The sequence below is a fragment of the Notothenia coriiceps genome, unplaced genomic scaffold (genome assembly GCF_000735185.1).
Source record: "Notothenia coriiceps isolate Sejong01 unplaced genomic scaffold, NC01 NC01_scaffold00033419, whole genome shotgun sequence".
Taxonomy (NCBI): Eukaryota; Metazoa; Chordata; class Actinopteri; order Perciformes; family Nototheniidae; genus Notothenia; species Notothenia coriiceps.
The window spans coordinates 104,754-127,113 of record NW_011366120.1 but is presented as its reverse complement, the minus strand read 5'-3'; the positions used below and the strand labels follow the sequence as shown (position 1 = coordinate 127,113).

The 22,360-nt window shown below is 40.4% G+C and overlaps 3 protein-coding genes across 3 annotated transcripts in view; 2 read left to right on the top strand and 1 right to left on the bottom strand.

Moving 5' to 3' along the window:
• Nucleotides 1-912: 912 nt before the first annotated feature.
• Nucleotides 913-9,344, bottom strand: LOC104961532 (myeloid-associated differentiation marker homolog). Its single transcript, XM_010789840.1, has 2 exons — nt 9,252-9,344; nt 913-3,331 (listed from the first exon to the last, which is right to left on the bottom strand). The coding sequence occupies exon 2, from the start codon at nt 3,222-3,224 to the stop codon at nt 2,343-2,345; it is 882 nt and encodes a 293-aa protein (XP_010788142.1). The 5' UTR covers nt 3,225-3,331; nt 9,252-9,344; the 3' UTR covers nt 913-2,342.
• A 3,131-nt stretch (nt 9,345-12,475) lies between these two features.
• On the top strand, nt 12,476-17,302 carry pex19 (peroxisomal biogenesis factor 19). The gene is made up of 8 exons (XM_010789839.1): nt 12,476-12,586; nt 13,668-13,753; nt 14,965-15,127; nt 15,223-15,308; nt 15,392-15,565; nt 15,649-15,819; nt 15,971-16,015; nt 16,585-17,302. The coding sequence occupies exons 1-8, from the start codon at nt 12,523-12,525 to the stop codon at nt 16,669-16,671; spliced, it is 876 nt and encodes a 291-aa protein (XP_010788141.1). The 5' UTR covers nt 12,476-12,522; the 3' UTR covers nt 16,672-17,302.
• Nucleotides 17,303-18,501: 1,199 nt separating this feature from the next.
• copa (COPI coat complex subunit alpha) overlaps nt 18,502-22,360 on the top strand; it is a 16,952-nt gene continuing 13,093 nt past the window's right edge. The window contains 7 exon segments of the mRNA XM_010789847.1: nt 18,502-18,696; nt 19,099-19,212; nt 19,300-19,373; nt 19,757-19,837; nt 19,934-20,010; nt 20,138-20,247; nt 21,861-21,970. Of these exon segments, the coding sequence (XP_010788149.1) occupies nt 18,657-18,696; nt 19,099-19,212; nt 19,300-19,373; nt 19,757-19,837; nt 19,934-20,010; nt 20,138-20,247; nt 21,861-21,970 (606 nt within the window). The 5' untranslated portion in view covers nt 18,502-18,656.

Below are 22,360 nucleotides of genomic sequence, written 5' to 3'. Positions count from 1 at the left end.
AATAAGATACAGATAGTGTTATTTAAAAAATCTTTTTAGATGACAGTCCTGATATGCTATATGATCCGTAACCCAGAATGTAAAAAATAAACCACAAATACTATTTAAAATATCCAACATATATATAGTATAGTACATGGTGAAACTAAAAGATACATTACAGTATCCATGTTTCTATGGCAGAGGATACAACCATTCCTCGAACAAAAGAAACTCCATGTTATGTTATTGTGTCAGAGCTGGGCGTTGTTGCTGTCTCTTCTCCAGGCCATAGATTTATGGACAACTTGAATGTGTGTACTGTGGTTTCACTCTGCCCATTCCTCAATCCTCCTCACAGTCTCTGGTGCCGGAGACATATCACAGCCCCTGAAAGCAGCTCTGGGGTCTGCAGAGAGCGGGAGGGCATCTGGCAGCTAAGGGAGGAGGTGAGGAAAGAGTGTGGTGAGAGATTACCTAAACAGGGACATATAAATAGTGTGCATTGAGCAGATGCTGATTTATACTCTGTTTACTTTCAGTTCAAACAACCAGATACGTTTTGTCAAAGTTAATTCATGTATATCACTTGTGAGTTCTGTCTGTTCTTACCTTTCTTTGTGCATCTTTGTCATTTTTGTTTTTAGCTGTTTTGGCCATTGGGAGCAATGCAGAGAACCTTTAGTGGAACTAAAACAACATTCGGAAACGTTGTTTGACAACATTTGGGGCCAATTCCTGTAAAGTAAATGCTGAGGTATTTCACTGAAAATATGAAATAATTGACCTCCCTGTGGTGCTTACTAATCACAAGCAAGAGGTTGCCAACAACAATGGGATTAATCCTCCTAGCACTATGGATATTCGCACCAAATTGTAGGTCAATCACACAACTTGATAACATGTTTGGCAAAAACCCAAAACACACTCTCATCTGTTTAACATGTGGTTTATTGAAACAATAGATTATGTTCTCCTACAACACTGATGTGGTATGCACAATTGAAACACGAACAGTGGAATATGAAAAGGCTAAGAATATAACACTAACCACTTCCAGAGAGAGAGAAGCATCCATTTTAGTAACTTTCTCTGAGTATTTATTACAGCAGTACAAAACCAATAGACCCAATTGACATATACATATGAATTAAGTGGTGTGAGTTTGGTGTTTATAGGTGATTAGATATTTTTGATCCAACAGACATTTAAAAGGCATTAAAAAAAACCTACTTTAAACACCACGTCTTCCATGTTTTCTTTCCACATATATTCTAACCATTGATTGTAGCCTGCAGATACACCGAGACAGAATTGGTGTACAAATTACAAGAATTATACAATCTGATCAGCTGGTCTTCCTCCTTTTTGGAAAACAAAACCAATTGAAAAACAGAAATGAAACTTTCTTTAAAGTATTGGATTTTAAATTGTATGGCTTTCAATAAAGATTGGTCGTAACTTTTTATCAAATTGAGCACACACTTAGACAGAGCCCAACTTACTGTATACATCATGCAAAGAAACAACAAAAACACAATAATAAGCCGCCAATTTCTTTGGTATTTCTTCATTTGTCATCACAGACTATGTTTACATGCACAGTATTTGGCTGTTACAGTAGCATGTATTATTTTTTAACATTCTTGTCTGTGAGATCATTTTTATAGCTTACTCCAGAACATCTATACATGAAATACTGTATTGGGCAATTACTTGCAATTAAAATGGATGAAAAAGATTCAGCAATTACATTCAAGTCTCTCAAAATAGAGTCAAGCAAGGTTTGACATTTATGAGCAGAAAGCCTTGGTATTTTATGATAAGGGAATATTGTTGTATTTGTAAACATAGCCATTGAATTCCTCTTTTCTCTTTCTCTCTACGGTCCTAAGCAGTATACTTCACTCAAAATTAAATGTGGCAGGTTTGCACAGGCAAAGTCTTGGTAAAAATAACACAAGATCTGGTTTGATTGCCTAGGTAGATTTTTGATATCTCTAAAAAATAAATGTCCCTTTCACATTATCTCTACATCCTGGGTCTACCATTACACAGGTGCTTTGGGAAACTTCAACTTCTCCAGAAAGATAGTGAAATAAAATCCTTTTATTTTAAATTCCATCACCAAATAATGTCAAACCAGACTGCAATTCTGCAAAACACTACACCAATTAGGGTATAACTCTACACTCTTCTGCATCTAGTGTGAGAATCGGATGCCATCATACAAACAGATCAGAGTCGCATTGATTACACTTGCACATGCTTGCAGCACTGTATTTGACATTTGGCCTTTGAAAACCTGCCATATTCAATTTTATTTGGTGCATACTGCCAGCTTAAAACCCTTTCACTTCCCTTCAAGCATTCACAAACACCAGGCGGGAAGAGTAGATCAGGTCGACCAGGTAAAGGACGAAGTTGACCGCCGTGAGCACAGACACCGCCATGTTCTTATCCCACACACACAAACCCTGTGCGATGCTGCAGTTGCTGGGCCTATTTTTCGTCCCTCCATTATTGGGGTCGAAGTTGAAGATGGGCCAGATGATAGTCGCCGACAGATAGAGGACCACAGCCAGCAGGGCGTAGGAGGACAGGAAGCGTGCGAAGGGGAAGGGAAGGCAGCCGGTGCACTCGCCTATGCAGAGCAGGATGATGACCGCCGACAGGATGAAGCAGATGCAGTAGACCGACATGCAGTACTTGAGTGCGTCGTGACGGTCATAAGTCACGGGGTCGCTGACGAAGACGAAGATGATGCAGGCCACAAAGGTCTCGCAGACTTTCAGGAGGCCTGGAGCTGTCGCCATGTAGCCGGCAACTTCTCCCGGACGCGCCTTGCTCATGCTCACCTCGCTGATGTAGGCGATGGTGGCCAGGCAGGAGAAGACGGTGGACACGATGCGGTAGTCGCGGGTTTCACTTTGGGCAATGGAGCCCTTGAGATAATAGAGAGGGAAGAGGATGGAGGCGGACAGGCAGAACAGAGCGGCGTAGCAGGCGAAGGTGATGGGGAAGTTTTTCCAGGACACAGGGGCTCTGGTCTGCAGGCCGAAGAGCTCCACCAGGATGACGAGGAGGGTCCCGGCGAAACCGAAGGCCCAGCAGAAGATGCACCAGTCCCCGGTGCCGTGGGAGAGCCTGCCGCCATGCACGGCCACGGAGAAGGCCACGCAGGAGAAGATCACGGCGGCCAGCCGTGTCCAAAAGATGGGGCTGGAGTGGAGAACTACAGCCATGATGTGGTAGGTGATGCGAGAAGATGAAATTGTTCCTGAGAGAGAGGAGTCTCGTCCTATAGGGAATCACTTCCTCGGATTTCAGCCAGCCAGAGAAGGCAGAGAAACTGTAAGACGAAAACAAATTGAAAAATAATTAGTAAGCAAGACTTTAGAGTTGCCATTACATTTTAAGTCCCCTTTTATCATGTTTGGGTAGTGCATGTAAATGGGCTGCAAAGGCTAAAATCCCAAAGGGAGTTTCTCTCCCACACACTGCCTGAAACGCCTCCATTGGATTCCTATGTGTACTTCCATAACATAGTGACATCATTATGTAACACTTGCGCTTCTATTAGCTAGCGCTCCAACATATTGTACGTGATAGGATAAGGGGCGGGACATCTTTTGGCGGTTGACCAATCCTAACAGAGCCGGCCAGCTAACCAATCAGAGCAGACTGAGCTCTGGTTTCAGACGTGGGTGAAAAAAGAGCCCTTTTTGAACCTTAAAGTAACAGAAGAGGCACAAAATGCAAATATGAACTTGGACATTTGCATAATATGTCCTATCTCAGAGTCTCAAGGTGCTGAAATAGTAATACAATGAAAGTCAAAACAAAGGGATGTTAATGTTAAACACATATGCAGATCACAATACAATTCACTAAGAATTACCATATTTAAACATTAACCAGAGACCACGAAAGTCTGTTTTGCAGAGTTTCTGTCATTTTGTCATGATCTCTAGATACATAATACAACCACATGACGGCCATTTTTTCTCAAACACAGTGCTGTTATTGTATTTTCATGAATGGTTAAAACAACAACAAGTGAAAGCATGAAAACGCAATTTAAAGCCACAAATAATGACTGCACTGTTGTCACAGTCGTAACAGCACATTTACCATCTGCTGAACAACACTCCCTCTCTTCTTCTGTGGTGCTTTCTGCCTCCTATCAGACTGCTTTCTCACAGCATTCCTGCGCTGAGTGCACACTGTTTCTCTCTCGGACATTCCTCCATGCTCATGTCCTCTGACGGGCGTGGCGTTGCAGCCTTCACCGACCCCGCAGTGTGAGTCTGTCATCGAGCTCTAAACATGGCCCTCATCACTTATTCCACTCCCAGGATCCTCATCTACTCTGCACACACATCTGAAATCCTAACAAGGCTTACAATCTGGTGCAGCTGGGGTGTTAAAAGAAGGCTTGAAGCATATGTTTACAGCTCACAAATGTATTTATCAATTCTTTTCAATATGCGGTATTTTATTCCACTGTGCATTATTTGATTTCACTATTTGGTTGATCTTATTCTAATTTACATCAATATAATTGAGTTATTTCTGCATATACTTGCACATTGGTCAACCTTGTCTTGCACTATACTATTTCCCTTTATATTTTTACTCTAATTGTTATTGTTTGATGTCTTATGTATATTATTGTTGCATTGTTGGATGAGACTGGGACCTCAGATTTTCATTCCTAAACCTTTACTTCTTTGAATTCTGTTTTTTATTCGAATAAATGTTCTGCATTTTTAAGGCCTTGGAAAGATATCCCTATATGAGAGCCTGGGTTTTAAAGGAAATTAAACCAATTCTGCTAAACCTGAAACATTTTCAGTTATTTCCAAAGATTTTTGGCTGTTTTTCTGCACTATTTGAAGTGGGCGTAGCTCAAGTTTTATTTCAAATGTTTTAGTTTCAATGAGATAAATAGACACCATGTTTTCAGGGGCTTAAAGATATCTCAATACTTCACTGCAAACTATTGTAAGCGTAACTACAATAGAGTTCTTTACAGTAAGTTCCTTCCTTCCTTCCTTCGACTGTCTTGTCAAGTTCTTCTTTAGTTAGTGATTTATTACACTTCCTGAATTATTTTTAACCAACGAGCATGTCTTAAAGGAGTTAAAGTGCACCTATCATGCTATTAAGGCATATATTATGGATCTCAGATATATCAAAAATATATAAAAACATGTCTATGATGTGTTTTGCTCAAAATACAAACAGATCATGCATTTTAGACATCCTTTTGGGTCCTTAGCTTAAAAAAAAAGAAAAAAAAGAGGAAGTGGAGCTAATGCCTGATCAGAATTCTACCGGAGATAAAGTTAAATTCTGCTGTGATAAAACGCCATCCTGTTCTAACCCACATCAACGATTATTTCTGAAACAGTATGGAGCTCAAATGCTTTATCTCTTGCGGGTTTATCACAAAGTGAGTTCCTCTTTTAATTTCCTGCTTTTTAAACACATGTGCTCTACAGTACAGGTTAGCTCTGAGTGTTAGCGAGGCTTGCTAATGTAAACACAGGCCATATTACGTCCAAAACACGAAATTACGTCATATCGGCAGCAAATCTGTATCCCCTCGTTGTACCCCCGTTTTAAAAAGATTTGGGTACGGAGGAAAAGAGAGAGGGTTTTATTTTCTGACGCTGCGTGAGGCCCTGACACACCGGGGACACATATGTATACAAAAGACATCAAAAAGTGCATTTTGCATGATAGGTCCCCTTTACAGGTATTTTCAGATGCAGCTCCTCAAAAAACATGTTTTTGCCACGAGTTTGGTAGCTAATCATTTCCGTCGTAACTGTTTCATCTACTGAGTGCATTGAGCTGAATAGTAGAAATTGTGACCACAAGTGACATTTATGGTTAATTGTTCCAGTAGTAAAAGTGGAAAAGAGTCATAAAGTCAGCAAACCACTGACCAAGCCCGAGTCTGTTGGATTGAGCAAGGGTATTTTTTACTGCCAATGAAATTAACTGTTCATTTGCAAGAAAATGAATGTGCGATTTCCTCTTTTAAAAGTCACACAGTCTCTTATTTAAGCTCACATTGGAGTGTGATTTAGCCAGATTTTTTTGTTGACTTTTATTGTTTTATATTATTAAAAGCGGTGAAGAGGTGAATAACTTCAAATATTCAAATGACAACGACAGGGAGAACCAGCAAATCTAAAACCTAGCATTGTTTTTGGACTGATAACTTTTTTAATTGTACTTTTAAATGTTTTTGATGAGCTAATGATTATAAGATGTATATTTTCAGTCTGCTTTTCCTTTTTTCCACTTTTGTAGCACTTCGGGATTTGCAATCAAATATGAAGTGCTTTATAAATGAAACCCATTATTATTATTATTATTATTTATTTTCCCCCACATCCTGAAATTTGACTTTTGTGGCTCCAAAAGAGCTGACAAAATGGCCCCAGACAATACTTCAAGTTTCACAACGACCTTGCAAAGCAGTCAAGGGTGTTTCCAGTTTTTCAATGACTCAAATCGCCAACTGTTGTGCCGATGCATGTGATGTAATGAGCTTGCTGATGTACAGACGACGCCTTCCTCCTCCTAAAGGGATTTCTATTCAATGATGGTGCAAACTGGCGTCTATCTAAGAAGAGCCTGCTGTTTGATTCTGAAGGACTTTTAGTGATGCATGTTTGTTGCTTAACATGTTTTGCTTTTCTTTATATTTCAGGATGAACTCAATACTAGTACACGTTTTTTTTCTACTTGCTTCACAGAAAGTCTTAAGGCAAGCTTTTGAGGCTTTCAGAAAAACAAGTTTTCCATACACAAAAAGACGAGAAGATGGACATTTTCCCCGTGCAGAAACCCTCCTCCACAGACTGTCTTTCCTCCCATCTCTCCCAACACCCATCACCCACTTGGCTCCTCGAGTGCTGCATTCCCTGTTCCCAGTTTACACAGAGAGACGGTTATAAACATGGAGAAAGAGCCTGTTTACATTAGTCCCATTAGACTGCTATAAAATGGTCGAGGCTGGGGAGGCAAAAACCTGAACTGGTGGCGAGGTATGAATAGAAAGGCTAGAACAGAAAGTTTAAGGAATGGAAAAAGAGACCCCTGAAACTCCTGCAGGATGACTCACTTGGAGCCAAGAGAGAGGGGAAGGAGGGGAGTAAAAAGAGGGAGAAACACGGGGGAAGCCCTGTGTCTCGGGCCACAGAAGGACACACAGTTCAAACACAGTGATGGAGTGGAATAGCAGGAAAGTGAGTCACCACCCGGCCACTCTCTTTCACCACTTCTTCCCTCCTCCCTTTATTCTTGTTTTCCAACTCCCTGATGCTTTCCAGATGTGCTGCAGTCTGGCTGCTGTTGAACAACGGCTAACTTTGTCGGATTTGCCAAGTTCTTTCTTTCCTTCCCTCTCTTTCCCTTCCCTCCTCATAGTCTCATTTGAGCGGCTACTCCCTCTCTTTTCCATCAGTTGTCCTCTCCCTCTCTCCCAGTTCAATACTCCCTCTCCAGCTTTAAAGTCAGGGTACCAATGACGCTTCATGTAAACCACTCAAAATAGACGTATACTGAGGGGTCGTAATGGAAAAATCAATCCTGCCGCCATTGCTGCTCATGGAATCAAGTTAGGAAAGAAATAAGGGAGGAAAATGGCAAACAAAAAAAGAGAGAAAAGATACAAAAGCATAGTGTGGAAAAATGTATTTTTGTGACAGAGCATGGAAAATACGACAGCATCCCACAAGCACTTCCCAAAGTGGAGGAGGGGCTGAAAATAGGCTCACACATCAGGACAGCAAACATGATGTGAGAGCATCAGGCTCCTCTGCACAGTCACTTTTCATACTGACAGCAGGGGAGGGACACACACACACACACACACACACACACACACACACACACACACACACACACACACACACACACACACACACAAATGTAGATGTTCAGGAAACAAGCTTTTCTCGGGTAGTGAGGTCATGTGCGCAGCTTGTTTGGTTGTCATGACACAACATCACTAACTTGATTTCCCCCGTAATGCACTTACAGGAGACCGGAGGATCGAAGCACAAGATGAGTTCTGTTAGCAAACTATCCCATTGTGTGTGTAATAGATTCGTATTGGTTTCTGTTGTGTGTTTTCGAGAGGTTCTTCCCAAATACACCTTTACATTTGACCTTTCTTAAAGTAAAAAGAACCAAAGTATTAAGCTTTTCCCCCAGATTTCCCTTCAGATAACACTAAAGAATCACAAGACAAAGCTTAAAAAGATACTTAATCTCTCTAACCACACACTGATTATTTAGGGTCATCACCTTCTATTTGACCAACGAAAAAGAAAAACCCGGATAAAGTTCTGCATTGAAATGAAGAATAACACGTAATGTTATTGGTGAGAATCTAAATCAGCGTCTTCAATCCAATTCAGACAGAGAAAGAGTAAAAGTGTGATAGCTGTGTTTTTGGCGCCTCCAGAGGTTCATTCATCGACGGTGAAGGTGGGTGTGCCTCCTGCCGCACCCTTCTCCCACCACACACACACACACACACCACGCTTCACTGAAGTAGTAAAGTAGTAAACGCAATGTGTGGAGAAATTAGTATCTTATCTTCAGGAAACTGGGCTGAAAATACTTTATGGAACAATAAAAAAAAAAGTGTATTCTTTGCCAAAAGTCTATAAATCTCTCGCCACACACACACACACACACACACGCACACGCACACACACACATACCGCACTACACTAAACAGTAATACAAACTTACAATAAACACAGAAATACATGTTGACCAATTCGATTTTTATCTTCAGGAAAGTGTGCTGAAAATACTTTTTGGAACATTTTTGAAAACAATATTTCTCTGTCTCTCGGCACAAAATGAGTAGACCTAGTGAAGAAAGTATAATAACGTTTCTTTAAACTCATCAAGCATATAAATATGAATTCATTTAGTTTTGTTTAAGTTTTCCACCTATACTCAGCATTTTATTTTTATTATTTAAAAAAAAAAAATGCAATAACAAGAAATAAAAGGTTGTTCTTATATCACTGTGAAAACCATGCATGTAAATATACACAACCTAGATTGTATCACATTTTTCCCATTGCAGGTAAGCAAGATGCAACAAGTAGCAGCTGAAGTATTTTTTGCTGCACAAGCTCTCAGTATCAGCCTCATATAAACACATTTCCTTGCTGCACAAATCACCACATTAAGTTCTAGGAGTTATAATAAAAGTTTGATTTGGTTACCTTTCAGATAGTGTGCTGCGTATAGTCTCCTTCACATCCGGAGCAGAGAGAGGCAGAGTGAGACTCCTCAGTGTTGAGAAGCACTCTGAGCTGCAGCGGCCCGCCCACAAAACCAAATTAGGCATCACATGTCTGCACCGTTATTCACATCTGTCTGAACTCTTCCTCCTCCTCCTCCTCGTCATCACTGGCTGTTCAACACACCCAATGCAGTGCAGCAGAAGTTTAACCTCCTATACAATTACACTAGTTTACTTTTCAGAGGCTGGTAGCATCGTAAAAAGTAACACATCCAAAGTTAAATTCATGTTTTATTCATTAAAAAAAATCACTTTTCTTACAACTTTGGTTGTAAGAAGAGGGTGTTTTTAACCAGTAAATATTCTCAATGTTGACCCCTGTTAATGAAAGTAAAGGTTAACTTTATTGATTTGTTTGATGTGAGTAACAAAACCTGAATATAGATGAATATAGTTTTGAACATTTTCAGAGGCTTCAGCATAGTGAAAAGCAGAGAAATATACAGAAACAAATCTCAATCTAAATGTATGTTTTCAATCGCTATTGTTGTCCATATGAAGCGAGGTTTTTAATCACTAAATTATATATTACGTTTTGACCCCTGTTATTGGAAATAAATGTTAACTTTCATGAGTCACAAAATGTAGTTGTTAATGAAACAAAAGAGGATTGTTTATTTCTCTAATCCAATTCATTGTTTAATGATGAACACATCCCATAGTGTGTTCAAACCAGTGGTGTAAAGTACTTTTACTCAAGTAGCCTAATTAAGTACAATTTGGAGTTACTTGTACTCTACTTGAGTATTTTCAATTGTTGCTATACTTTGCAATTCTACCCCACTTCAATTCCGAGGTAAATGGTGTACTTTTACTCCACTACATTTATTTAATACCTTTAGTTACTTCAGATTAATAATGTGAATAATCAACTCTTAAATCAGACTTTAGTTCACCTGGAGTAAATTCACAAGCTACCCTGCAGTACACAAAGTCATTCAAACTTGCTGCACCTTAGACAGCTTTGAGAACACTTTAAAGATCAATCATTATAAAACATATCATATTATTCTGAAATGGACCAATCTGCAGATCGACTACTTTTACTTTCGGTTCTTTAAGTACATTTTGTTGCTAATAATTTTGTACTTTTACTTGAGTAACATTTTGAATGCAGGAGTTTTACTTGTAACAGAGTATTCCTACACTCTGATACTTTTATTTATACAAAGTGCAAGATCTGAGTACTTGTTCCACCTCTGATTAAAACCTATAAATATGTGAGATGGCTAACACCTTAAACCGTAACATTAGGGATTAACCGCCAATTTCTTGAATTAATAATAATATATGTATTTATTTATAGAAGGACCATGCATACAAAAACATTCATCTCAGCAAAGAGATGAGATGCAATATGCCAGATTATAGCTATATAGCTCATTTCCATCTGTGGTCCTCAGGTAGGTTCATAACAATCAATAAACAAATAATAACATTGCATGATCTCTATCAGTCAAACAATTTTAAAACCTGATTTAAGTACAGCTCAATACATTAATACATAGTACACTTGAAATACACTTACATGATCACGGTCACTCAACTAATTATAAAGCCTGATTTGAATACAGGTTACGAAAAATAATACTTAGTACACTTCAAATACACTTAAATAAAATATCTAATATATAGCATGACAATACAGTTCAAATAAAAAAAACTCAGATTACAGTGTAATTAATGTTGGCATGACTGGTTGCTTAATATAAAAATGTTTTGCACCATAAGAAAACGAGTTAAAATCTGTACAGGTTTTAAGTTCAACTGGAAGAGATATTCCAGTGCTTGATGGCCGTAAACGGAAATGCTGATCGTCCAAAGGCAGTGCGCCTCAGAGGGATGGTTAGATCTGCATTTAATGCAGATCTGGAGTTTCTGCAACTCTGCTCACGGCAAAGCTGAAAAAAGCTCCTCAACGGTGTGTAGAATTGTGAATGATTCTGAATACCAATCGAACTCGGGAAAGTAGAACAAGACTATCAAAACTTAAAAGTTTGTATTTGGACAGTATATTGCAATGATGGTGTTTTAATGACTTTCTATCCATAACTTTTAAGGCTTGTTTATAAAGAACCTCAAGTGGTCTCATAGCAGTCTTAGTTGCTTGGGAGCAAATTAGCTACAGTATGATGTAAACAGAAAGTGGTCATTAACTTTGTGAAAACCCCCCTTACAGGAATTACTCATGAACATCACGTCAGGTTTATTTTAACATGGTTTCATCAGCGTTACTAACCACACGGTCCAGATAATACTAAATATTTGTCGATGCTAGAATCTGAATCATCGCATTCTGGGATTATTTGTTTGCGTTGCTTAGCTACAGCAGTTGTTACCCATGACAACCGTTTTTTATTTACTGTAAATTGATGCGTTTCCAGCCCCTGTTAAAAAAAACTCTCAGAAAGACAGGAAACGGTGGAAGTCATGCATATCATTCATTCATATGCACATTTTCACAATACTGATGTGCTTAAATTCCTTACGTTGTTTATAATATCTACGTTGCATATAAAACAAGTAGTCTATTTAAGTAAATAAATGCATTTACAAACGCTATCTGAAAAAACCAGCTTATTTGGAGTAATGCCATTTTCTTAAGTTTTCATCTTTAAACATCGGTTTTTAGATAGTAGCATTATTTTAATAATTATATATTACTGTTTATTTAAAGATATTTTAACATTTGTACAGTTTTGTTGTTTTTTGTTTCAGTTTTCTTTTTCTCGATCACATAAAGCACAGCTGCTATATAAATAAATGAAGTGGCACATTGAAAATGTTGGTAAAAGCATGTTTAGCTTATTTTGTTCATGGTTTTATAAATTTGAGACTTTGTTTTTTTGTTTTTATAATGATTGTCTATATATTTTCATGCAAAGCACCTAGTTATTAATTATGAAAAGTTATATAAATGGTATTATTCTGATTATTTTATAATGATGATTGATATTATTAATTGAATTATTATTCATATTTGTTTTTCTATTCAAATCTTTATTTTATATTTTTTATTATTATTATTATTATTGTGGCCTTATTGCCACCAGATGGCGCCAGATTTGAAATCCAGCCCTGATGACGTGATGACGTAATCGTGTATGCGACGTTTAGTCACGACCATAGACGTCACGACATTAACGTCAGTTTCCAGAGCCCGGTGGGTGTTTGTAGGAAAGGGTAACATCATGGCGTCAGGAACAGGAGAGCAGTCCACTGGACACGATGCAGAATTGGACGAATTATTGGACAGTAAGTGTTGACATTAAGTCTGCACCGCGACCGTGTCTTTACTCTCAGGAGCACCGGGTTTTGGGTCCTAATAATCGGCTGTGATTTGGCTCTCTCCCCGGTGTCAGGGGGGTTAGCTTATGCGCTCTGGGACCTCCCATGTATCGTCTGGGTGATATCGACAAAATAACATTATTTTAAAGTTGTCGCTGGCCAGCCTCTGATTTCATGTGCTAAATAAATAAAGCATTTGTTTCTATCGCATGTGTTTGTGTGATATGGCACACTGTTAGCTTTCTTAGCTAGCTGTCACCCAGATCCACAGAGCGGTTTCCACACACTATCTTTGCCCTTGAATGTTTTTTACTTAATCCACAGTTGCTGTTAGACATATTAAAATCCTCCTGATTATCTAACATGGCGGCCGAACTGATAGTTATAGCATTGTGTTTGTCGTCTTTACTCGCCTTTGTGTACATGTGTTGAATCCTGAATCCCAGTTGGGCTCAGATCATGGTGTTTACTGACTGTAAACAGGTTTTCATATCTGTATTTGACAAACTTCTAATTGCAAGTCCACTGAAAGTAATGCATTGTAAAACAATAGTCCTGCAATGAACCCTACTGATGTTGATCGAATTATCTTTATTTAATTTTCGAGACCATTGTGGTGCTGAAGCATTTATACCAAAAAGGATCAACAAACCATGTCATTATATTTGCTTCACGAAAAGCTAAAATGTCATTAGAAATGAATCAGCCCATAGATTTAGTTTCATCTATATTCATACAATTACAAATATAAGACAATTTAAAATATGTAATTGATTGCTTCAAATAAGACGCATTACATAAAACAAACAGCATTACCAGAGTAGAAATACAAGATATGAAGATAGATATCGGGCACACAATGTGGTTTCTAGTTTTCTACACAAGTTGTTTGGAGACATTCTATATACACGTTATCCCTCTTCTGCTGCTTGGGCTTAAACTAATAGCGAAATAATTCCTAAATGAATACATTTGTGTTGTAAAATGACTCCTCGAAATCTCCTTAAAAGCCCATTGACATGGTTATAATGTTATCCCTTTCTTTCAGGTGCTTTGGATGACTTTGACAAGACAGCAGTCCCTCCAGCCCCTGAACCTGCTGCTGCTTCCTCCTCAGCCAGCGGTGCAGAGAAGGTCTGTTTGCTATGTGATGCCTGTATAATGCAGACAATCAAAGCTACACCTTTTCTTCTAACTGTATTTTCTCTCCTAACTGGATTGTTCTTCTCATCTGGCTGCTGCTTGTCAATCAAGTGTGTATGCATTTAGAAATGTTCAACCTTAAGATGAAGGCCTTTGAGAAGCTAGCATTCAAAGGACCAGCGAAAGCTTTCTTTTCCTTGTTTACCTGTTAAAAACTGTAAAAGAAAACATGAGCATTTGGATGTCCCTTTTTTTGTAGGTTTTAAAAAAAAAAAAAGGCATTAATAATAAACAAGTCTAACTACTTACTTTTTCTTAAAACCTAAGCCGCTGTCTCCAACTGAAGTGTTTGTCTGTTTGTTATTAGTCCTTCTTCGTTTGGCAGTTTCCTGATCCCTTGTTGTCTTAGTTTTTACTTTTGCTGCTGCCACAGTCAATCAGCTGGTTGTTTGTTGTGTAACCGGTAAGTTAACCCCCCCAGAAAAGTTCACTGTGCTTACCAAGAAGGACTTTTTAGATGCACAGAAGGTTGCAACTGTGTCAAGGGAACAAAAGAAACAACTTATATAAATGATCCATTAAAGAAAGACACGCCGGAGCCTCGCAGCGCCGAAACTGTGGCGCGCTTACAGTAAGTGCGCCGCATAAGCGCTTAAAAGTGCGCCGCATTTGCACTCTCTCTGCAAAATGAGGCCCCCTCCGCGAGCTGAGGCCCCCTCCGAGAGGTGAGGCCCCCTCCGCGAGGTGAGGCCCCCTCCGCGAGGTGAGACCCCCTCCGCGAGGTGAGGCCCCCTCCGCGAGGTGAGGCCCCCTCCGCGAGGTGAGGCCCCCTCCGAGAGGTGAGGCCCCCTCCGCGAGCTGAGGCCCCCTCCGAGAGGTGAGGCCCCCTCCGCGAGGTGAGGCCCCCTCCGCGAGGTGAGGCCCCCTCCGAGAGCTGAGGCCCCCTCCGCGAGGTGAGACCCCCTCCGAGAGGTGAGGCCCCCTCCGCGAGGTGAGGCCCCCTCCGCGAGCTGAGGCCCCACGCAGTCTGCGTGATCTGCGTGTAGGAAGGGGCGGGCCTGCAGTCAATCCATTATCAAGTTGAGTGTGATGGCAAAGTTATTTAGCACAGAAAGTATTATTCTTTTCTTTTCAAAAGGTGGGTGTGAGCACTCAGTGTTCCCTGAGGTGTCTATAAATATGTTTTCTATTCACCTGTGCAGCCCCCCATGCTTGAAGACTGCAAACTCTTCGAGACTCTCTTTGAGGGGGACATGGCTTCCCAAGCAAAGGAGGAGTGGGAGAAGGCCATGACCGAGCTGGCCAGTGAGGAGCCAGAGTTACTGCAGCACTTCAATAAACTGTCAGAAGCAGCTGGCAATGTTGGTAAGCTCTACAGTGGGTCATGTGTAGTTTTGATATGTTCCTCTGCTTACGGTTCTGTTTCTGTACCCTAAATGTTATGTGTGTTCTCTGGATAGGCACTGACACCGCCTCCCAACAAGAATTCACTTCCTGTCTTAAAGATACCCTTCGTGGCCTGGCCAAAAATGCAGACAACCTGCAGGTGAGTAAATCAGGATCTATGGATTGTTATTCGGAGTGATTCAGACACAGAGCAGTTCCCCCAACTATCTGTGTTGTTTACAGACCTCCGGACTAGCAGGAGACGACCTTGTTAAGGCGCTTGAAGGCCTGGGATTGGAGGAGGGTGGAGAAGGAGGCGGTGACGACGGGAACATCCTGCCCATCATGCAGACCATCATGCAGAATCTGCTCTCTAAGGAAGTGCTTTATCCGTCTCTCAAAGAGATCACTGCTAAGGTGTGCATCTGTTTCCCGAGCATCCACTATGGTCTGTTGTTCCTCTACCAAGTGTCACTGATAAATGCCTCTCCCCCTCACAGTACCCAGAATGGTTGGAGGCCAACAAGCCAAGCCTCAGCCCGGAGGACTACCAGCGCTATGAGCAGCAGGCCAAAATCATGGGAGAGATCTGTAATCAGTTTGAGAAGGAGGAAAGTGGGGCAGCAGATAAAGACGGCACGTTTGAGGGCATCATGGACCTCATGCAAAAGGTACACACACTCTGCTTTTGACTGAGGCAGTGCTGAATGGGATTTCCAGTCTGCATAGCTTACAAACTGTTCTCTTGTTTACTTTAATGTCAATGGAAGTTGATTTGTTCGTAACGAAACTCATCACAGAATTGAACACTTTTACCCTCAGCTGCAAGACCTGGGCCAACCACCCAAAGAGCTGGCAGGTGATGCGGTAAGTTTTCCACTGCTCTGTCAACAACAAAACAATGTTGTGTGTGTGTATGTCTATGACCTGAGTAAATTATACAAAATACAACATAATAATAAAAACATTTGTATTGAAATGTGAACGTTAAAGAGTTTAAAGACTTACAATTAAATCACACCAAATCCCAATCTCGAATATAACAAATTACATTTTTTTTGTTTAATCTGTTACTTTTCCAGATGTTTACCAGTCAGCTTTCCAAATCCACATGAGCTATACTTCCAATCAGGATAAATTACATCTATAACAGCAACACCAAGCAATGTAGCAATAAAAGGCTATCTTTTCAACGAAGTCTGGTGCCGTGCTCACTCCACATGAATCGCACTGGGTCTATTTTTTACATCACTTTCAGGATTTCTATTATAAACTAACCAAACGATTTAAATACTCGACAAGCAAAGGTACATAATTATACTGGTGCAAAACTCGCAATAATATCCAAAATTGCAATAGATTAGATATTACAGGAATAGCTACCACTGGTTAAATCTGAATTGTTTCTTGATAGCCCTTTTTCTTTTCTCCTTTAGCCTCCAGGCTTTAACTTTGACATGGAGTCCCTCAATCTCCCAGGAGTCTCAGGAGCCGGGGCGGCAGAGCAGTGCTCCATCATGTGATCGGGTGGAGCTGCCGTCTACCTGAAGGACTTAAACCAGAGAGTCATTCTGTGCTTCAGCGACAGGCCGGGATCGAAGGAGTGTGAAGCAACGGTCAGGCAGGAGTGTGACCCGACTGTCAAACGGTTCCCTCTGAAACAGAAAGTGTGTGGATGCAGAAACAACAACAGGAAGAGGCACCAAAACCAACAGGAACCACACACACTCTTCTGTCTTAAACCACTGAACGCACAACTCTGAACATTTTAACATCAGTTTGTCAGCGGTTGCTGCAATTCATTAACGGTTTTAACAGAAGCATTCCTTTCAAAAGAAAATAGCACTGCCGTTCTTCATGCTGTTTTTACAATACTGTCTATCGTCACGGTCAGATCTATCAAAAACACTTAACAGGTAAAAATGGTGCCTTTTGCAAAATTACTTTAAATTATTGTTTTAAGTTTATCATCACTTAATAGTTTTAAAATGATGGGAATTTTTGCAATATCACCCAATGTTTACACCAACTACCACTTCATTAAACACACACCTCTGATCCTGTGCAGGCTGTGGAGGATGTGACCAACCAGATAAATACTTATTAACATGTTAGGAAATTGTGGAAAAAAGGAGTGTACATTTGTTAATTATTAAAACAATTAAAAGATTAAGGTGGAATAAAGCGCTGACTGTAATTCAGCCAGCTACATTCCACAAGAGTTTTAACCCCCATTCCCAGGAATGCATTTGAAGTGATGAGATGATGATTCCCGTATGCCTTTTGCTGTGATTACAGTGATCGTTATAGTGTAGAGTTTCTGTGATTCCCGGTGTTTATGTTGATAGTTGAGAGTGATGTTTTTTCTGGTATGGGATCCCTGCTAGGAAAGATACAACATTGAGGGGTATTTGGAGTGTTTACCACCTGAACGCGTACACTTATCCGGCACCGTCCGGTAAAAGTACATCATGTTATTTCCGGAAAAGGAGACGGGCAGAGTGCTTAGCATTAAATTATGTGACGCAAGGATAAAAACATGGCTGTAATTCATTCAAATGCACAGTGGGTGAAACATCAACAGCCTGTTAACATGTCGGCTGTGCTTGGTGGGTTTGTTTACCCTCGCAGCCTCTTCTCACCAGCTTCTGTTGCCAGTGGACTGAATGTACCGCTGTGACCACAGAGAGACATCTAGAACCATCACACGACCATCAGCTCATCAACACCTGTATAATAAAGGGGTGCTGTGAAAGGATGCAGTCAGCCATGCACTGAAAAGAGATCTGAAATATGTCAGAGCGGCACGGAGGCTTCTGTGGACGTCCATACTGGGGGGTGCAATCTATTTAACTCTCAGGGCCGATGCAAACACGCCGAGAGCACCGTTAAAAAAAATGCATCCTGTTATTTGACGCTATTTTGTTTTGTACATATATGAAATAAAATAATGGTATCATGCAATATTTGTTGTTGTTGTGGATTATCATTGCAATTTATAAATTATTCCACTTGATTATTTCCATGTAATGGTACTTTATGTATTAAATATGATAAATGTTGCATACACAGATATAATCAGTTTATAGAAGTAGTGATAACAGAGTATGTATGCATGTACTCTTTACTAAGTAGAGGATGTAAATACTGCACTCACTTATAATTGTAAACAGAAAATCAATTGTAAATTCATAATTTGTGAAAATGAATGAATATTAGTCTAACCAGACTGTAGAAATACTGTCAGCTCAGTTCAGTTGTATTTCTACCTTCCGCCGCCGTGGAGCTTTCTGCGTCAAAGTCTCACTGCAAAACTTTATTGTTCACGTTACCGGAAGACAAAACGAGCTACGTGTCAGGAAAAAGGAGAATCGGCTAAAGGGGCGAAGGCGATCTGACCGCCTGAGTTCACCTGTCTGTTGGATTAATTCACTTGTTTTAATCATTCGTGTGGAGTTATATTAAACGATATCATTAACATTGAGACTTGTATTAACATCAGGTCGAGATGTTAACCAAATTCGAGACGAAGTCGGCCCGTGTCAAAGGTAAGAGTTTTCCATCTGTTAGCTTAGAAGCTAACGTTAGCAACTGACGTTATCCGGCTCACTTGACTTGTTTATGTTAAAGTAACGCCTGTGAATTAATTCAATGCTCGTTTTAGTATATTTATATGTTACAAAATCCAAACTAAAGCAATCATGTCACGCAATGTGCTCAATTTGATTGTTGTTGAACGGACACTTAACTGTACGCTCTTTAGCTTTCTAGTACTACAGTAACGACAACTAACTTGAACTCAGTTACAGTATTTAGCTAAACTTTACCACTTGACACAGCTTAATTACTGTCATTAAACAGTTATTAAGCCGACCTGTCACTGCTGTAGGTGTATATGTCTGATTTCACCTGCCTTTATGAGATAGTTGATCAGCTTTTTTATAATTCAGGCCTGAGTTTCCATCCTAAGAGGCCATGGGTTCTTGCAAGTTTGCACAACGGAGTCATCCAGCTGTGGGACTATCGGATGTGCACACTGATTGACAAGTTTGACGAGCATGATGGTAAGGAAGCCAGAGTTTTAGCTGATGATCCAGTGTTATGCTAATATAGATTGTTACATGATGTAATGGATACTTCTCTTCCCACAGGTCCCGTCAGAGGAATTGACTTCCACAAACAGCAGCCTCTGTTTGTGTCTGGAGGAGATGACTACAAAATTAAGGTGAGACTGCCTTAACTACACTGGCATGTTGTCACAAATATATTTCATGAAACTGAAACGTATGAGCAAATAACATGCACATATTACATACAAATAATATCTAAGAAGCACAACAACATGTGTATATAGCACACCCTTATATATACAGTCTATGAGCACACCATAAAGGAAACGTAAATACACGGGAAGAAAGCAACATTAAACGACAACATAAAGCGACAACAAAACGTCCGTTGTTCAAGTCCACTGGCAGTGTTGCCATTGAACTAGACTTTGTCCATATGGGTCAATTAAGGAAGTGTAGTATTATTCCATATAGATATTAGGCTGCATCAGCACGTTATACATGTATATAGTGGGTAAATATTGATATTTTCAACCAGGTGTGGAACTACAAGCTGAGACGCTGCCTCTTCACTCTCCTTGGGCACCTGGACTACATCAGAACCACTTTCTTCCACCATGTGAGTTGCTTCTTCCTACCTTTTGTAATTGTCATCCATGCAGAAACATGTCGATCTGAAATGTATTAATTAATTCAACCATTTCCCTTTCTGTAGGACTACCCCTGGATTCTGAGCGCCTCGGATGACCAGACCATTCGCATCTGGAACTGGCAGTCCAGGACCTGCGTCTGGTAAGACTCATTCTCTCTTTTCTGGGAACAAATGAATATTATCACGATTGTTACCCTGAACATTTTAAAGAAGACCTTCGTTCTTAAATGTTTTTATATCTACATTCCTCTTTCTCCTCATCCACAGTGTGCTGACCGGCCATAACCACTATGTGATGTGCGCCCAGTTCCACCCCTCTGAGGACCTGGTGGTGTCTGCCAGTCTGGATCAGACCGTGCGAGTGTGGGATATTTCCGGTGAGGGCCCGGGGACGGCTGGCCAGAGGACAGCGGGCTGGGTGGAGGAAGGGGTGGGGGGGGGGCAGAGTGGTATAAAGGACGAGGAAGAAGCAGGAATCGGATCAATCAAATTCCTACATTCTTCCTCTCCTTATTGTAGGACACATCTCTCTGGGCTGTCTGCAGAAACACCTCCTTTTGGGAACGACACAAAGGGAAATAGTCGATTGTTAACATATTTAAGTGTGGTATTTTCTAACAAAATACTGCACTGTATAAATGTGTTCTGAATCAGAGAGGTTTAAGTACAAGTGGGAGGTGTTTCTGTGTCTCTGCATGCTCTTTGAATCTGTGTTTTGTTGATGGTATTTCTTGCTCCATGTTTCTTGTCTCCTCTCTAACCAAACCATTAATTCACTTGCATCTACTATGACTTTCTTACATGTGACGATGCACAACATGTCGATCTGTCTTCTGTCCTGGGGATTTACGTGCTTTCACATTACTAGCATAGAGCATGATTGTATTTAGAGTTGCTTTTAACATCATACCTTGTTGAACCATAGTGCAGACATGTCACGCTTGACCCGAATGCACGGCATCCATTTAACACGAAAGACTCACTTTGCACCCATACTTCCAGTGTAGGAAGTTAATGCCTCTTCCCATTCTGTTAGACCTTTTTTTGCATTGGTATAAAATGCATCAAAAACCAACTAACTGGGCTAACTAACTAAAGGCTCTTTTTTTTTTTAAACCAAACTCACCATGTACTTATTTCGAAATATTTGTTTACTCTTCCTGGCATGACATTTGCACGGCCGGCTCTACATCTTAAAATATAACTGTTAATATACAACAGTGTTAATATTTATTGCAGAAAAAGTCGCCATATCGTTACAAACTTAATTTCTAACCCATTAATGACGTGTCAGATTCTATAAGCTGCATGTGACCTAAGCATCTGTGCAGAAACACGCATGAGCCTCTCAGAATGAACCCTCATATTCCTGACATCCGACGCCCCATCAGAGCACGTCCTTACAACGCCAAGCCCCCCCATCCCACCCTCATCAGCCACACGCTCCCTGTGTCCACCTTACCCCATGCTCCCCCTGGAAACATCCACACCTGTACATGGGTTCCTATTGCCGTCTCTTTGTGCTGTTGAACTACCTGTTCACCACATGTGTGTTAATGGGCAGGGATCATGGATGCATCCTGTGCTTTCTCAATCATTTGACTCCTGATCTCATTTGAGTCTGGAAAGTATCTTTCTCTGCTATCCAATCAAATCCTGGGTGTGATGATGCTCCTGCGATTCCCTAACCCAATCAACAGTACTCTTACAGCCATGATTGTGTTTCCAGACTCAAGTTGGCGGGTAGTGAGTGAGCAGAGGTTGTGTTTGACGTGTTTCCACCCTGTGTGTGTGTCCAGTAGTCCAACAGATCTCCCCCTTAACAATTCCTTCTCCTCTCATGAGATGATGTTGCTTTTATATTTCACAATGTTAACCAGTTGTTCCTTGTTTTTCATGTTTTTCTTCCTCCCCCTGTATTGTGGTTGTGCCTTGTGTAACATGAATATGGCTCCTACCTTGCACGCGATGCCCTGATTGTTGGTTCCAGGTCTGAGGAAAAAGAACCTGTCTCCCGGCGCTGTGGAGACGGACGTGCGCGGCATCTCTGGTGTCGACTTGTTCGGTGCCTCGGATGCTGTTGTCAAGCATGTTCTAGAGGTGAGTGTCTCATGTGTATGTCATATTTGAGTTTTTTTAGTGAATCAAACCTTGACGTTTACAGGTGGTCAACAGAACGTTTTCTACTTCTTTTAAAAAAAAATTTATTTACGCCTCTTTGTGCCCATGCTCTTTTGCCTACATCTACAGTAATACATAAATCCTCCAGTTACACCTGTAAAGTGATGTTAGGTTAGAGTAGGGCTGCTCGATTATGGCAAAAATCATAATCTCGATTATTTGGGTCAATAATTGATATCACGATTATTAAAAACGATTATCCATTTACTTTGAAAACTTCCATTTATTGGCTTTTTTTTTTTTTATAGTATGTTTTTAACAGTTGATTACCGTGAACTTGAAGTATAATTCAACTGAAAAACCAATAAT

Coding starts and splice junctions, on each gene's coding strand:
- LOC104961532 (XM_010789840.1), bottom strand. CDS start 3,224: ATGGCTGTAGTTCTCCACTCCAGCCCCATCTTTTGGACACGGCTGGCC.
- pex19 (XM_010789839.1), top strand. CDS start 12,523: ATGGCGTCAGGAACAGGAGAGCAGTCCACTGGACACGATGCAGAATTG. Junction 15,128..15,222: donor AGAAGCAGCTGGCAATGTTG/GTAAGCTCTACA, acceptor TTCTCTGGATAG/GCACTGACACCGCCTCCCAA. Junction 15,566..15,648: donor TCAAAGAGATCACTGCTAAG/GTGTGCATCTGT, acceptor TCCCCCTCACAG/TACCCAGAATGGTTGGAGGC.